The sequence below is a fragment of the Myotis daubentonii genome, chromosome 3 (genome assembly GCF_963259705.1).
Source record: "Myotis daubentonii chromosome 3, mMyoDau2.1, whole genome shotgun sequence".
In the NCBI taxonomy this organism is placed as follows: Eukaryota; Metazoa; Chordata; class Mammalia; order Chiroptera; family Vespertilionidae; genus Myotis; species Myotis daubentonii.
The window spans coordinates 208,235,897-208,253,506 of NC_081842.1; the positions used below are offsets into that span (position 1 = coordinate 208,235,897).

Below are 17,610 nucleotides of genomic sequence, written 5' to 3' on the forward strand. Positions count from 1 at the left end.
TTGCAGGTGGCCACCTTCCCACTGCCCTCACATGGCCTTGCCTCTGTGCGTGCACCATCTTCTTGTCTCGTTGTGAGTCCAACTTTCCTCTTCTTATAAAGGCCACAACGTGATTTTACTCATATAAAACGAATAGGCAAATCTATAGAGACGGAAAGTAGCTTAGTGGCTGGCCAAGGCTGTGGTAGAGGCGGATGCAGAGAAACTGTTAATGGGTAGGGTTATTTTGGGGGGTTGTTGAAAATGTTCTAAAATTAGATTGTGGTGATGGTTGCATAACTGTGCATATACAAAAAAAACTCACATCAATTTATACACTGAGAAATAAATAAATTGTATGGCATGCAAATTATATTTCAGTAAAGCTTTTTTAAAAATTGGATCATTTTATTCAAATTTTAAAAGGAAGAAAATCCTGATACATATCATATGGATGAAACTTAAGGTCATTGTGATAAGTGAAATAAGCCCGTCACAACAGGACAAATACTGCATGATTCCACTCAGCTGAGGAACTTAGAGGAGTCAAATTCATAGAGACAGAAAGTAGAATAGTGGTTGCCAGGAACTGGGGAGAGAGAAACGGAGAGTTCAATGGGTGCGGAGTTTCAGTTTTGCAAGATGAAGAGTTCTGTGGATGGATGGTGGTGACGGCTCACCACAGTGTGAGTGCACCTAATGCAGCGATTCTCAACCTGTGGGTCGCGACCCCTTTGGGGGTCGAACGACCCTTTCACAGGGGTCACCTAAGACCATCGGAAAACACATATATAATTACATATTGTTTTGTGATTAATCACTATGCTTTAATTATGTTCAATTTGTAACAATGAAATTGGGGGTCACCACAACATGAGGAACTGTATTAAAGGGTCGTGGCATTAGGAAGGTTGAGAACCACTGAGTCCTAATGCAACTGAACTGTTCACTCAACGATGGTTAACATGGTCAATATTGTTAGAGCATATTTTACCAAGAATTTTAAAAATAAATATTAAAAATGGCTCATAGGCCCATTTGAAAAACCAGACAAACGTCTTAGGGTCCACAGTGATCCCCCCATTCTGACTCCTCAGACAGATCCACCCACATTGTGCAAATCTGCATGAGACCCCCACCCACACCCACCAGACGGGCCACCGGGGGTCTGCACAGCCCAGCCTCCAATCAGCTCGAATGTGTCTGGTCACTCCAGAGACACCAAAAGTCCCTAGCGGGCAGGGGCGGGGTCTGCCTGGGGGCCAGCAGGTAGTTGGCGCTCAGGAAAGCCCTTCATTTGCTGGGTGGCTGGGCGATTTCTTGCAAATGTGGTCCTTGTCTTCCATAAGCTAATGCTAATAATGAGAACGCCAACTACCACTATTGAGCGCTGACAGTATGCAAGCCAAGCATCGTATAAGCCCCATGTCTCAGCATCTGCACAAGAACCCCATTGTGCAGGCTGGTCCTCCACCCCATGTTCCTCTGCCCCGTTTAACAGGTGAGAAAACAGCTGGGGAGTCAGGATGACTGCCAAGCCTCCTTCTGAACGCCCAGGCGCTGCTGCGTCCCAGCAGGATGTGGCTTGAGACAGGCAGCAGGGGGCCTCACCAGGTCTGAAGGCAAAGCAAGAACCTTGGAGCCATGACCATGTCAAAGCTGCTGGGGATGGGAATGGTCCAGCAATTTTGAAAGAAGATTCTGTGGCCGCTGAGCTTGGGTCACTCTGAGTGCACTGAGAGGTCGAAGTGGAAATCCCCTCTGTGGGTGACCACCTCTGTGTCAGTTGGAAACCAGTGGCTGGGCCCGAGGTGTGGGGAGAAGTCAGCGTGCCCAGCCCTTTGCTTTGGTCAGAGCCTTAGACTCTTCCCTCCTGGGAAGAGGGGTCACCAGGTGCCATGCATTTACTGACCACCTACTGTATACCTATCGTTCTACCTGTGATTATGACATCACTGGGCCCATATTTTGGATGGGAAAACTAAAGCTCAGGGAGCCGATGTATTGTAATCAAGGTGATGCCACTAGTAAGCTGGAATTCAAACCCAGATCGGACTGATATCAAAGCTGGATTTTCTCGCTACCACACAGCCTGAGTTCATCATCTAGAAGGCTGTCTGATGTAACTCCCACTGCCCATTTGCTCCCTCAAATTTGTAGAAGTATAATATACGTAGGAAAATGCACAAATTAAAATAGCTGGGTGGATTTTCCCAACTTGAACACACCAATGTAACCGCAGCCAGCCAAAGAGAGCAGCAGCGGAAGCCCTCCTATCACCTGTCCAGTCCCTACCCCCTCAGCGGGGAACCCGGTCCTGACTTGTGAAAGCGCCATTCGGTTTGGCGGCTTTGGAGGATCATATACACAGAGTCTGTACTCTTTGGTGTCGGCCTTTTGGTCCAGCATTAGGCGTGTGAGGTTTTTCCGTGTTGCTGTGTGTAGTTTCGGCCCATGGTCATGTTCTCCCCGAGCGGCTCTGCCTCACCGGATCCTTTCTGCAGTAAGCAGGCACTTGGGAGGGGGGCACTCCGGTTGTTTACTCCACTTGCTTTGGTTCTGCCTTGGTGCAGCTGCAGGAAAGTGGGTCTCTCTCCCCCAAAGGAAGCTCAGCTCTCTCCCTCCCTTCTCTTTTCCTGCTGGAAGCCCCTGGGGAAGCCCAGCTTTCACTTCCTCTTGTCCTGCAAACCTCCAGTAAGTCCGAGCTTCGTCTCTGACATCGTCTGGCGATTCATCTCGGATAGAGTCCAGGCAGGGGACCATCCTGGTACATGGAGCTTTGCAGAGAGGAGTGGGTTGAGGGGAGGTCCTGGCCTCTGGCTGAGAGGATGTGGGGTCACCCATGGGGTACCCCTTTGGAGATGGGGGTCCTCTTTCTTTTCAACAGTGAGGTTGGGGACAGCAGACTTGCAGGCCCTGCCAGCTCTTCTCATGCCCACCTCCATCTATATCAGGAGGACAGGAAAGTCACAGCAGAGCCCAGGTACAATGACTCGTCTATGAAACGGAGATGAGGGCAGTAACCATGTGCATTTACTATGTGGGACCACTTAGAACAGTGCCTGGTAAGGGCAGCTCCTGGCAGACTTATGTTGTAACCCAATCTCTGCCTCATACCTGCTTGTGACCCTGGGTAAGTTTCTGAGCTCGTCTCCTCACCTGTAAAATGGATGCGGCAGTATCTCCCTTTTGGTGTGGGTGTGAAAATCACATAACAAGCCGGTGCCTGACACACGGTAGAGGCTCAGCAAACGAATTAGCACTCCAGCACCTAAGCCCCCTCCTGCTGCTTTGCGCCCACCACCTGGAGATCTTGGTGCATGGTCAAGTGTTTTTTCTACTGTTCCCAGGGACGTAAAAACCCACAGATTTGCTGACAAGTCTCAAGAAACCACCAGGCTTAATGAATGCTCACATGCTGCTAATGGAGGCAGATGCAGGGGCTGTAAATTTCTATAGAATTCAGAGAAAGGAAGAGGCTTAAAAACATTTGTATCATCTGACCCAGCAATTTCACTTCTGGAAATCTACTTGAAAGCAACCACCCTGGCCCAAGTGGTGTGGCTCAGTAGCTGAGCATCAACCTATGAATCAGGAGGTCACAGTTCAATTCCCAGTCAAGGCACATGCCCAGGTTTCAGGCTCCATTCCTAGTAGCGGGCATGCAGGAGGCAACCAATCAATGATTCTCTCTCATTATTGATGTTTCTATCTCTCCCTCTCCCTTCCTATCTGAAATCAATAAAATATATGTATATTTTTAAAAAGAAACCACCCTTTAAAAATAGACAGTTTTATTATCATAGTGTGATCTATATCCTATCTAATAAAAGAGGAATATGCAAATTAAACATCACTCTATCACTCCGTCACAAAGATGGTAGTGGCTATGGAGCTGGAGTGAGCAGGAGGCTTGGGTTGCCCCTGGCGATGGAAGAAGCCAAGCTTCCCACCTGCCCTGGCTGGCACTGGGCTCTGCTCAAGGCTACAAAGTTTCAATTATAGAAGATAAATAAATCCCAGATACCTGCTGGAAAAAAAAGAAAAGAAAAAGAAAAAAAGGAGAGGCTGGGAGCTTGGGTCACCAGGGGGCATGGCCAGCCTGAAAATGGCCATCAGCCCCTCACCCAGGCTGGCCAGGCACCCCAGCAGGACCCCCCATCCTGAAGGGGCTGTGGCCAGCCTGGAAACAGCCCTTAGCCCCTCACCCAGGCTGGCCACACCCCCATGGGGTGAGGGTCCCTGCTGGGAGGCTTGGCCAGCCTGCAAACAGCCATCAGCCCCTCACCCAGGCTGGCCAGGCACCCCAGCAGGACCCCCACCCTAATCAGGAGCACCCTGATTCAGGGCAAACCAGCCAGCCCCCACCCATGCACCAGGCCTCTATCGTATATAATAAAAGGGTAATATGCAAATTGACCCTAACAGCAGAAAGACTGGGAATGACTGGTCACTATGACACACACTGACCACCAGGGGGCAGACGCTCAATGCAGGAGCTGCCCCATGGTGGTCAGTGCACTCCCACAGGGGGAGCTCTGCTCAGCCACAAGCCAGGCTGATGGCTGCCAGCACAGCGGTGGTGGCGGGAGCCTCTCCCGCCTCTTCAGCAGCACTACGTATGTCCGACTGCAGCTTAGGCCTGCTCCCTGCTGGCAAGGGGACATCTCCTGAGGACTGTCAGAGGGATGTCTGACTTCCAGCTTAGGCCCGATCCCCCAGGGAGTGGGCCTAAGCCAGCAGGTGGACATCCCCTAAGGGGTCCCAGACTGCGAGAGGGCACAGGCCAGGCTGAGGGATCTCCCCGCCCCAAGTGCCCAAATTTTTGTGCACTGGGCCTCTATTATATATAAAGCGGTAATACGCAAATTAGCCAGGACGCCATAACAGTTACTGCCACTCAGGAGGAGCTGTGCGTGCAGGTGGGAAGGAGGGGACTGTGTGCGCAGTTAGGCAAGCCATGGATGGCACAGACCCGGAGCGGACACACACAAAGGGGGGCCTGCTCAAGCCGCAGCAGCGTGGCTGGAGCAGGCCTGGAGCAGACACACCCACAGGGGGGCCTGCCCAAGTCTCCGCGGTGTACACCAGCAGTCCCGCCTCTGCATGGTAAAAGAACACCTTTTCTGACTGCTCATTGGCTAAGTTCCCAGTATGCCACTCACAGTGTTCTTGGTAACTTGGGTAAAAAGAATCCAAGAAGGTGATATAGGGTTTTCCCACCTCACTCCTGGAAGAAAAAACAAAGGTCCACTGCTGGAGGGGCTAAGAAATGTCATATCCTGCCCTAGCCGGTTTGGATAGAGCCTCGGCCTGCGGACCACAGGGTCCAGGTTCAATTCTGATCAAGAGCATGTACCTAGGTTGCAGGCTCCTCCCTGGCGGGGGCCCAAGTCAAGGCTCATGCGGGAGGCAACCAATCAAAGTGTCCCTCTCACATTGATGTTTCTCTCTGTCTTTCCCTCTCTTGTATACTCTCTAAAAATCAATGGAAAAATATCCTCAGGTGAGGATTAAAAAAAGAAAGAAAGAAATGTCATATCCTATGAAAGAGACATCTTGAAAATGCCTAAAGAAAGTTGTCATTTTTTCGTGGTGAAGGGACTGGCATCCGTGTTGATAAAAACACCTTGGCAGCTGCGGCAGCAGTGGAGTGATGAGGGTGGCACCTTCCCCTGATCAGCCCAGTTGCCTCCCACAGAGGGAGGCCAGACTGCGGCTTAGGCCAGCTCTCCCCATGGGGAGCGGGCCTAAGCTGTCAGTAGGACATCCCCTGAGGACTCCCAGACTGTGAGAGTGGGCAGGCTGGGCTGAGGGACCACCCCCGCACAAATTTTGTGCACCGAGCCTCTAGTCTATATAAATGAGCAGTGGTGATCTTAAGTCATAATGAGGAAAAAAAATCAATCAATAGAAACAGACCCAGAAATGGCCCCAATGATGGTATTAGTAGGTACAGACATTAAGACAGTTATTATAACTATATTCTCTATGTGTAAGAAGATAAAGGAGAGCTTATGCATATTAAGTAGAAACACAGAAGGTATAAAAAGACCCAGATTAAATTTCTAGAGAGAAAAAAAATACACTGTCTGAGATGAAAGATAGAGTAGATAGGATTAACAGCAGATTAGACAATGCAGAGGAAAAAAATTATCTATATATATAAAAGGCTAATATGCAAAGTGTCCCCTTGGGAGTTCGACTGGGAGTTCGATTGCTCACTATGATGTGCACTGACCACGAGGGGTCAGAGAGCCCTGATTGGCCCTGATTGCCAGCCAGGCCTAGGGACCCTACCTGTGTGCAAATTTCATGCACCGGGCCTCTAGTTCTATTATAAGCAGGGATGGTGTGGCTGATGAAGATGGTGATGATGGGAGTAACCATAGCTAACATTTATTAAGCTCTAGCCATGGACCAAGCCCTGTTCACATATCATATTTTTTAATCCTCACAGGAAGGCTATGAAGTAGGTACTATCATCACCCCTATTATACATGGAAGGAACAAAAGACACATTGCTGAGCTCCTTGCTCCAGGCAAAGCAACTGGAATCCAGGCAGTCTGGCTTTGGCTCCCACCTATTCATCCTCTTCACCTCCACAAAACGCCACGTAACCCCTGTGTGGTTGCCGTACGGCATTCTCCCCATGGGTGAGGCTTGGTGCAGTGTGCTGAATGCTCCCTGGACCCCACAGCAATCAGAGGAAGGAGGGACTGCTGTCCCCATATTGTCCCTGTCCTGCAAACGTGGAAACCAAGGCTCATGGAAGTAAAGTGATTTGCCCAGGGTTCCACAGATGGTAAGAGAAGGAGCCAGAGTGTGAGCCAGGTCCCTCTGATCCCAAACCCAGCCGTCCAGATGTGCCTTGGGGCCTCTGGAGGCGTCCAGGGAAAATGTTTTTGAGGCCCCTTTACAGCATCAATATCATGGCGTCTCTCCCACTAGGGAAAAGCTTTCTGGAATCAACAAAGCCTTCTGTTCCTACCTACTTTTGCTCCTACCCAAAGGATACCAGAGGAGGGGAAGCTCTGGGTGGTAACCACATGCCCCATCAAGAGCCCAGATCTAGAAGACTGCTCGTAGGGTAAGACTCCCTTGGCAAGAGTAGAAGGGAGTGACTATTGAGCACACATGGGGGAGGCATGTCAAAGAATATGCCAGAGATACTTATTTGCCTGCTGTTTCCAATTCTTTTCTCACACATTAGGTGATCAGTCAGTGATGGAGTCAAGGAACTAATGTAGAAGAGAGTTGAGAGAGGAAACAGCTCCCAGCAGTGACTCTTGCTGGTGCACTTTTTGGGGTGAACTGGTTAGCCGCCAGCCAAAAGGTCAGCATGGGCTCTATGCCCTTGAACAGCCATCTCATGGGCATAGAAGAAAACCAATTTCTACTACCTATGGGCTCTCCATCAAACCTTGCAGGGTTTTCCGTGGAGCCATTGTGGCAGACCATCTCTTCGTGGTGCCTCTGTGTGTCCTGCCATCAGCACCCCCACCCTAGTTAGGCTGGATCCACACCATGTGTTCATTAGAATTCCCATATGTGAACTAGGCGGACCTTCTGCAAGTTGTCGACACATGTCAATTGCCTTCAAATTGTGCATGTGCTTTGACTCGGCAAGTCCACTTTAGGGATAGATCCTACAGCAACAGTTCTAGACATGAACTGAGATATCGGCTCAGTGGTTTCTTCCACTGTACCACTGTGCACTCTAGAGTAGTAACCCATATGGCCATCAATATGGGATTCCTTAAATGAATGGCCTAGCTGTACCATGGAATACGAGACTGCCTTTCAAATGTTTCTGCAGAAGAATATTTAATGGCATAGAACTGTGTTCAAATTTCATTGGTAAGTGAAAAGAGAGGCTACAAATAACTTCCTAGTTTGGTCAGGAAAAGTGTGGAGATATATATATATATATATATATATATATATATATATATATATATAGAGAGAGAGAGAGAGAGAGAGAGAGAGAGAGAGAGAGAGAGAGAGCAATGGAACCAGAAGGACATACACCGAACCCGTAATGCTGCTTAATGAATCCACAGGTGATTTTTAATTTCTCCTTATTGTTCATGTTTTCCAAATCTTCTACACTGAACATGTGCTTCTTTTGCAATCAGGAAGTTTAAAAAATAGATGTTAAAAATAATTTTGTTTTAAAATTCCCCCTTGCCAGGAAAGAGGAAACAGAAGGAGCAGACAGAGGTGGCCTCCACGATAGCTAGAGAGGAAGGGACAGAGGCAGGCTCAGCTGGGGGGGGTGGGGGTGCCTCTTATATAAGGGGCTGCCTGCATGAAGGACTTCCAGCAGCGGCTTCCCCTCCTCTGGGCCGGGATCATGGAACTCCCCCTTCTGTGCGCGCTGGTGATGTTTGCTGGTGAGTGGGGACAGGAGCCACAGCTGGAAAGGGAAGGAGGGATGCGGGTAGGCCCTATAATATCTTTTTCCTAGACTGAACTGCTGCTTTAATCTCCACCGCCCTGGCCCCTCAAGCCCTTAACCCTCTGCCTCTTGCAAGGAGCCATCAGTGGCTTCCAGTCCCTTAGAACAGTGGCTTTGGCCAGAGAGGCCTGGGTGGCCAAGCTGTGGCGCCCTTCTGGCCTGCCTTGAAGGTCAGAGCCGAAGATTCAGAATCCAGGGAACCGCCGAGCTGGCACCTGTGGCACTTTGGACAAAAATTACAGAAATGGTCTCCTCACTTCACCTTGTTCCCCTCCGTCCTTTTGACCAAAGAATAACACTCATTTGCATAGAAACAGCACTCCGCATCCACGTTCATGGATTTCCCTTGAACCTGGGAAGTGGGTTCTGTTGACTTGGTGGGTGATGGGGCGATTTTTATTTGATCTTTAGCAGAAGATCAAATGTAAAAATGTGGCTGCTAGCAAATTGGCCCCTCAACGTATGTGATTTTAGAAAGGATGCCTTGGGTCTCTACCCAGGTTCCTCCACTTACCAGCTACTATGACCTGGAACAAGGGACCGAGCCTCCATCTGCTCCTCTCTAAACTGGGGATCAAAAATAGTATTCATTGTCAGTTTCTTAGTTTTCATAAATACATCACAATTATGTAAGATGATACCACACTAGAGGAAAGTGGGTGGGCGCTCTATGAGAACTTTCTGTATGATCTTTGCAACTTTTCTCTACATCTAAGTTTACTTATTAAAAAAAATAGTCTTGCCCTGACCAGTTTTGCTCAGTGGCTAGAGCGTCGGCCTGTGGACTGAAGAGTCCCAGGTTCGATTCCGGTCAAGGGCATGTACCTTGGTTGCGGGCACATCCCCAGTAGGGGCTGTGCAGGAGGCAGCTGATCAATGTTTCTCTCTCATAGATATTTCTAACTCTCTATCCCTCTCCCTTCCTGTCTGTAAAAAATCAATAAAATATATTTTTTCTAAAAATAGTCTTTTTTTCATGGGATGAGATGGAATCAATCAATTGCTACATGAAAAGGCCCATGGCAAGCACTCACTGTCATTATATTTTTTAATGGATGTAGTGGTTGTTGTCGTTTTGTTATCCAAGGCCATTGGTTTGGACCAGATAGAGCAGAGGTGCCAGCCAGGGGTGCACGGACCTCCCCTGGGATTCACGTCCTCTCCTTGTTGCCGGGCTCCTTGGCAGGTGTAACTCCAACCCAGGGCGGGATTCTGAACCTGAACAAGATGGTCAAACAAGTGACCAGGAAGACACCCATCACCTCCTATTGGTACTACGGCTGTCACTGTGGACGTGGTGGAAAAGGCCAACCCCTCGATGCCACGGACTGGTAACCCTTCCCAGGCAGGCCCACGGGTGGCAATCCTGTCCTCTCCATCTATTTATTCATTCTGTAGATCCGTTCTGTACTATGTGCTAGGAACTCTGCTAATCTTCGACACAGGCCCAACCCTCCTGGAGTCTGCCTTCTAGAGCAGGGGTCCTCAAATTTTTTAAACAGGGGGCCGGTTCACTGACCCTCAGACCGTTGGAGGGCCAGACTATAGTTTAAAAAAAAACTATGAACAAATTCCTATGCACACTGCACATATCTTATTTTGAAGTAAAAAAACAAAATGGGAACAAATACAATATTTGTATTTGCATGTGGCCCGCGGGCAGTAGTTTGAGGACCCCTATTCTAGAGGGTTCCCCAAAGTCTCTGAAGTCCCCACCCCCCGCTTGCACTCTCAACCCCTAATCTAATTAGAATACACACACACACTGCCTGCTGCCATTGCACGGGGTTTTTTAAAGGGCCTGACTCATTTTGCCATTATCTCATCGGATCTTCACCACAATCCTGGGAATCGGCCAGAGGAGAGATGAGAGCCTGGGCCAGGCCCGGTCACTTCCCTGACCCACCACTTTCAGACTGTGTGAGCTCGGGCAAGTGGCGTGGCCTCCCTGAGTCCCAGTTGCCTCAGTTGTGACATGAGGATCGTCCTAGTACCCCTGTTGTAGGGCGGTTGGGAAGATTAACAGATAATTTGTAGAAAAAGCGGGTGCCTGGGCCCTAGGAAGCACCCTGTAAGTGTTAGCCAGCATGAGCACGCAGAAGACTAGACCCCTCAAGGCCTTGGCTCTTCCAAGGGGGCTCGGGTTCTCCTCTGGGGCAGGGGCTGCCTGAGACCGAGCCGGCTGAGGACGATGCAGTGCGTCTGTGCTCCCTGCCCCACCTCCTGTCCTCTCCCTCCAGGTGCTGCCATGCTCACGACTGCTGCTATCGTCACCTGAAGCTCCACCATTGCCATTACTTCAGGGACCATTACAACTATACCTTTTCCCAGGGGGACATCCAGTGCTGTGAGTGTCTAGACTGGGGATTGGAGTTGTAGACTGAGGAAGGGAGTTCTGCTTTCATATGCTGTGCAATGAGGCACAAGCTACGCAACCTCTCTGTTTCTCTCGCATGCCCAGTGGCAATAGTGGGGCGGTGGAGGAGAGGCAGGAGTAGGGGTGGGAGTATGGAGAGGTCCAATGAGGCCTTTGGCTCCTTTAGGATCTGGAAGGCTGGCAGACCTCTACTTAGATCCCAGCTGTGTGACCTTGAGTGCCTTGCTCAACCTCTCTGAATCTCAGTATCTTCATCTGGGAACTGAGGATGAGAACAGTATTCTATTCTACCCCATAGTGTTAATCCAAGAACTAGAATGAGGGCAGACAGATTGAGCTTCACAGACGCCTGCCACAGGGCATGCCCCATAGCTGATCTTGTTTCTACTTCCATCATCACTAATCCTCACAGCAGCCCAGCCAGGAGGCAGCCCCACCCCATGAGCTCTATTTTATAGACCAGGAAATGGAGAGAGGAAGTGTTTGCCTGGGGTCACACCGCTGCCAGTAGCGGAGCCTGGGTTGCGTCCCAGGCCACTTGGCCCCTGGGTCCATGCAGGAAGCAGGTGGCAGGCTCCATGGCTGGGAATCAAATGGGCACATTTCCACTGCCCCTGTTCACTGAGGGCTTAATAATAATAACAATGACACGAATAGTAATAGCCGGCATTTATCGAGCACTTACTTGTACTGAGTGCTTTGCCTTCTTACTTTAATTCTCACGGCCTCCCCCCCCCCCCCCCCCCCCCCGGTCACCCTCCCTTCCCTCCCGCCAGGCAGCGCTTCTCATCATCGCCATTTTACAGATAATGAAACTGAAGTACCGTGGTCCCTCCTGCCTCAGAGTCTTTGCACAGGCTGTTCCATCAGCCTGGGAACACTCCCACTCCTCCAACTGGCTTCCCATAGGGAGAGAGACCCTCTGACCTCAGCTCCAATGGCTCTGGCCCACTGCGTTTCTGCCGTGGCCCTGGCATTGTTTCTGACTCGCATAGAGCACAGTTTGATATTCGTTTCTGCGGTTCTCAGATACCTGCTGCCCCACGCACGCACGGGAGTGTGAATCTCAGAGGTCAGCTGTGATCAGTCCTGTCTCCTTCCCGCTCCCCCTCCCAAGCCCGGCTGGCCACATGATAGGTGCAAATAAATAAAGGCACATGGGAGGTCTTGGTAGGTACCCAAGGTCACGCAGCTAGAGTCCAAGTAACTGGGAAGGACACCCTAAAGCTGAGTGAGGATGGCACTGCCTTCAGAGGTTCCCTCCAGGGACCCTAGACCCAGGCCTGGCTCGGCCTCAGGAATGGACGGACACTGAGCCCCCCTCCTGCACCCCACAGCTGACAAAGGGAGCTGGTGTGAGCGGCAGCTGTGCGCCTGTGACAAGGAGGTGGCCTTCTGCCTGAAGCGTCAGCTGGGCACCTACCAGAAGAAGCTGCGTTTCTCCCGTTTCTCCAGGTCCCGCTGCAAGGGACAAACCCCTTCGTGCTAGAAGAAGCCTGCCCAGCTGTCCCACGCTGCCTGCCCGGCTGTCCCACCCTCCCTACCCGGGTCCTCAGAAGTCCCACGGGATTGCTGACACCCCTGTCCCAGAAGTAACCAACCCCCTGAAGCAGCCTGGCTCCCTTAACACCCCCCCAGGGCGTGGGAGCGTCAGCCTCTCCTCCACCACCTGCCTGCCTCTTGGACCTTCTAAAATAAATCTCCCAACAGCAGCTGTGTCCTTGGAGGGGGATTGAGATCTTAGGAAAAGCCAAGGCCAGGGAGCCAGGGGGAAGGTGTTTGGGCCAAAGCAGCAGGTGTTGGGGGCCTGTCACTGCCACTCACTCCCCAGGCCTCCCCACCTCAGTCTCACTCCTCTAATACACTGTCCAAGCTGCGGCCCGAGTGGCCTCTCTAATGGGCAGCATTGATCTGTCTGTCCTCCCGACTCTACTCCTTAAACCTCTCAGGCTCTCCCTCACCCCAGGTAGGGTCTCTCGGGAGACGCAGCAGTTTGGACAGCCCCACCCCCCAATCTGGCGCTATGTCCCTCTCCCCACTAGGCTTCAGGTCCTGGGGGGCGGGGCCCGTGCCCATCGAGGACTCATTGCATCCATGGTACCCAAAGCAGTGCCAAGAAGGGGCTGTGTAAATGCCTCTGAGGGAAGGGCTGGATGAAGCCCGTGAGCACAGGCCACATGTCCTCCAGGCCCTTCCTCTCCTGCCCCCAGGCCTCTGCTCAGGTGGGCTTTCCATCAAGGCTCCTTGGCTCCAAGGGTTGCTTCCTACAGAGTCTCCCCTGGCTGATTCCTCCTGGCCCCCAGGCCTCACTCCCTCCTCCGAGCTCCCATAGCACTTGATGGGTCTGCAGTTTATCAAGCTGTACCTTGAGTCGACTTATCATTGTCTGGACTTCTCTGATCTCTGCAACTAGACTGGAGCTCCCGGAGGCCGGAGGCCATGTCTGTCACATCTTTGTTTCCTCTGCTCCTCTACGTAATAGTGTTCCATTCATGCTAACGGATCAAATGGAGATTGTGGCAGATGCTGTGAGTGCTTCACTTCAGATCCCCTCCTGGCCCAGTTCCCCTACTCCCAGCTCAGCCAGATGTTGGCTGTGAACTGTTCACCTCTGCCTCTTAAGGATTGACCTCGTCTGCTGGGAACTACCTTGCCTATCCCCCCTACCCTCCACATCACCCACCTCTAACCAATGCATATGGAATATAATACCAGGGAATGGATCATTGCCCACCCCCATCTGCGTGGGACCACCTGGGTGGTACAGTGCATGCCCCAGAGCTCCTCCTGGCATCAGGCTGAGAGTAGACATCCGGAACCACCTCTGCTTGCTTTGTCCCCTGGCCTATCCTGTTGCCCTTGTTCCCTTACAGGTTTCTCGTGAGAGCACTCCCTCCATAAATCCTTCGCTTGCCCAAGAATCCTCATCTCAGGCATGGCTTCTAGGGAAACTGAGTTTGGATGGATGGATGGATGGATGGATGGATGGATGGATGGAAGATGGATGAATGGATAGCTTTTTCATATAAGGATCCACAATGTCATTCATATGTAAGCAGCCATGTCTCCAGCAACAGGGCTGAGGCACCTGGAGCCACCCACAACCTCCAGCCTGTGGCGCCCAGGTGAGAAACAGCTGGCCAAGCAGTTTTCCTTCTATGTGAAGCTCAGTGCCTCGTACGAGGCAGTATAATAGGAATAAAGGACTATGGGGCCCAAGTTCAAATTTTAGTTATACCACTGGCTAGCCATGCGACCTTCCAGGAGGGATCTTGCTTTCCTTGTGTGTGAAGTATCAATGAAATTAAGAAGAAAATAAGATGACGTTAATGTTTTCAACAGGATTAATGCCTACGCTCTTAGCACAGTGCTTGGCACATGGTAACCCCTCTTTAAATGTTAACTGCATTGTTGTTGCTGTTGTTGTTACTAGGTAGTAACCAAATCTGCGGTCACCCCCAAGCTACTAGTAAGCCAGGAGGAGAATAGTTCATCAATGTTCCCCTTTTTCCACCCAACTCCTCTCTCCCTTCTGGATGACTGTGCAGCTGTTCACTTAGATCCTCATGCATGGTGTCCACTTCATCCAAGGCCGAGAGCTGGCGATGCCACTGTCCATCAGAGCACCCATGCTCCGGGCTCTGTGGCTTTGACAATGTCAGTGTTGGCAGGTATGGGCATTTATCCCCCTTTCAAAATTGAGCAACTTGATGCTCAGAATGGGGACAGGAACGGCCCGAGGTCCCGCAACCAGCAAAAGGCAGAGCCAGGAGGCCACCCCAGACCCTTCCCACTCTGCCCCCTGGCACCCCGCCCTGTTTATACCGATCAGGAAGCTTCCAGCAGAAAACGGTGACTCAATGGGCCTCAACAATGAGGGCATTTATGAGCTCACAAGACAATCAGTCCAGGGGGAAGGTGACTCTTTAGTGGCTGGATAGCATCATCAGCACCTGGTTTCTCTCCCGCTCCCGACCAGCCACCCTCTCTGTGTTGGTTGGGTTGGTCTTCCAGGTGGCTCCTCTTGGCTCCCAGGTGGCAGCTGTGATCCAGACCTCCAGCCAGGACATGTCAACATCCAGCAGAGAAAATGCTGCCTCTTCTGTGTCTCTTTTTAATTAGCCCTATCACCACCACCCAGCAGCCCTCCCACTCAGGACCGGCCACCCGAAACCATGAGGCCCCAGTGATTACCCAGGTCAGTTTAGATTCCTCGGGACTTATTTACCTCTCAGACAGGGCAAGGTCAATGTCTCTAAGGGATGAGTAGCTGCTAAGATGGGGGCTGTTGAGATTATTGATAGGATTGGTGTTGGGTGGGCAATCCTAGGGCTGGGTCTGGAGCAGGGCTGTATCCGGAATGCTTCCCTCTGTGAGCTAGGAACCTAGGGAAGGGCCTGGTGATCACATAGTAGGTTTTAGTAGGTATTTGTTGAATGAATGAATGAATGAATGAATGAATCCCACGTTGGTAAAGACATGGAGCTTTGGACCAAGAGGAGAGATGGGGTCTCAGGGCAGCCAGAACTGAGTCCCTGGAGTAAGGAAAGCCCTTCCCACCCCTGAGCTCTCCTCTGGGCCAGTTTCCCGTCACTGGGGTTGGAGAAGAGGCACAGGGAAGGGGAGACTCACAGGCACCCCTGTCTGTCCCTATCTCTCATGGACCCTGGATGTAGGAGAGAGACAGAAGGACGCATTCATTGAGCTTCCTGTTCCTCTGAGGTCAGTTTCTGCAAAGGGGCACCCGTGGGAGGGGCAGAAGGGACACCGAACACCTGGGCTGCCCACTTACCCACTCCTCTCCACTCCCTTGGGGCACCTGCACTTTCCAGCTGCGGAAACTGAAGCTTTAGGATGAGTCACTTGCTGATAAGTGGCAGGGCTGGGATTTGAACGCCGGTCCCTCTGGCTGCAGAGCCATGTCTCACCAGCCTACCTCCCACACTCTTTACTGGGACAATGGGTGACTCAGCCCTGGGTCCCCTTTCAGGGGAGCATAGCCACACCCAGGGACCAGGCGATGAGGCTGGGTGTGGCAAGGCAGGAAACCTGGGTAAAGGGCTAGTGAGTGATAATCTTATCGACAATAACAATAGTGCTCAAGTAGAGCCCTCACATTTGGGGCACTTTCTCCCACACAGAGCCCCTTCCCACCACTGGCTGACCCAATCCACAGGTCACCCGGATTCAGGTCTCACCTCTGGGGTGTGGGGGCCCGGCCCAGGCTGATGCCTCTCCATGTCTCTGCCTATTTTTCCAGCTGGATCTCACTCCCCACACATCCTCCCCTCACTGCCATGTGCTGGTGGGGCTGGGGCTCCTGTCCCTTCCACCACATTTCAGTGTCCCTGGCGGGACAATGAGGACATTGACACTCGGGGTCCTGCATCCTCACTCACTGCTGTGTCAGCCGAGAGCCAGCCTGACCCTGGGGCAGTCTGGACAACCCAGAGTCAGGGACTGACTGGCTCTCTCGCTTAGGAAGCTCTGGATATGTTTGTTTGTCTTAGTTTTTTCACTTAAAGAAGAGATTTTAAAACAGTTTGTGAAAACTTGAAGCTGAGAAGGCAGGCCGAGGGATTCCTCCCTGTTCACTCTCTGCCTTGGGTTCCTGGCCAAGCCTTGCTCACCTTGGAGCCTCTCGGGGAAGGTACTTGCCAGAGCTCTTTGCGAGAGAGTTGAGCTGACAGTTACTCACTCCCTCAGGAAAACGTCCTTGTGCTCCCAACTGGAAGCATCGCCCCCCCCTCCCCACCCCCTGCCCCCAAACTATCATCACCCTTACCACTCCCTGTCTCTCTGCCTTAATTCTAATTCTCTGGTTTATACTTCCTGGTGGTTTTCTTCATCATTTACTCATTCAGTTTATCTCACTCTAGTGCTCGACTAGAATATAAACACTCCGAATGCAGGGACCACAACATCCCCAGCATCCAGAACAAAGCTGGAGACATGTAAAATATCTGTTGAATGAATGGATGAATGAATGAATGGATGGATGGATGAATGGATGAATGAATAAAAATTGATAGGAAAGCTCATTCTATTTCTCTCAACTGAGCTATTTCCCAGCTGTGTGACCTTAGGGTAGTGACTCTACTTCTGTGATTCTCGATTTGTGATCCCTAAACAGGGGTGATCACACCTACCTCTTGGGGCTGTTTATGAATTCCATGAATGGGAATTTTTTTACCAAATCCTCACCTCTCTTTTCCCTTTTTAAAAAGTTTTTATTGATTTCAGAGAGGAAGGGAGAGGGAAAGAGAGATAGAAACATTAATGATGACAGAGAATCATCGATTTGCTACCTCCTGCACTCCCCCTCTTGGGGATCGAGCCGGAAACTTGGGCATATGCCCTAACCCGGAATTGAACTGTGACCTCCTGGTTTATAGGTTGATGCTCAACCACTGAGCCACACCGGCTGGGCACCCTCACCTCTTTCTTGATGAGTACTTACGGTTGGTGAGCAGTTTGGGACAGAGTGGAAGGGGTAGGTGTGCAGATTGGAAAGGGAACACGTTTTATCGCCTCCCAGCCCCTCCCTCACGACAATCACAAATCAGCCACCCCTCCCAGGAACACTGCCCTACTCCCAGGAGGCCTTGGAAGTGGGTCGAAGGTCATTCTCCTCTGGAGTCCCCTCCAGGAGCCAGGTGGGGCCAAGGCGAGCGAGAGCCCAGACTATCTGCTCCCTCAAGGATCCAGCCTGAGGCCTAACTGGTTTGGCTCAGTGGATAGAGCATTGGCCTGCGGACTGAAGTGTCCCGGGTTCGATTCCGGTCAGGGGCA

The 17,610-nt window shown here is 51.2% G+C and overlaps 1 protein-coding gene across 1 annotated transcript; it reads left to right on the plus strand.

Moving 5' to 3' along the window:
* Positions 1–8,257: 8,257 nt before the first annotated feature.
* Positions 8,258–12,518, plus strand: PLA2G2D (phospholipase A2 group IID). Its single transcript, XM_059686128.1, has 4 exons — positions 8,258–8,376; positions 9,628–9,772; positions 10,682–10,788; positions 12,156–12,518. Exons 1-4 carry the CDS (start codon positions 8,292–8,294, stop codon positions 12,305–12,307), a joined length of 489 nt encoding a protein of 162 aa, XP_059542111.1. The 5' UTR covers positions 8,258–8,291; the 3' UTR covers positions 12,308–12,518.
* The last annotated feature ends 5,092 nt before the right edge of the window (positions 12,519–17,610 follow it).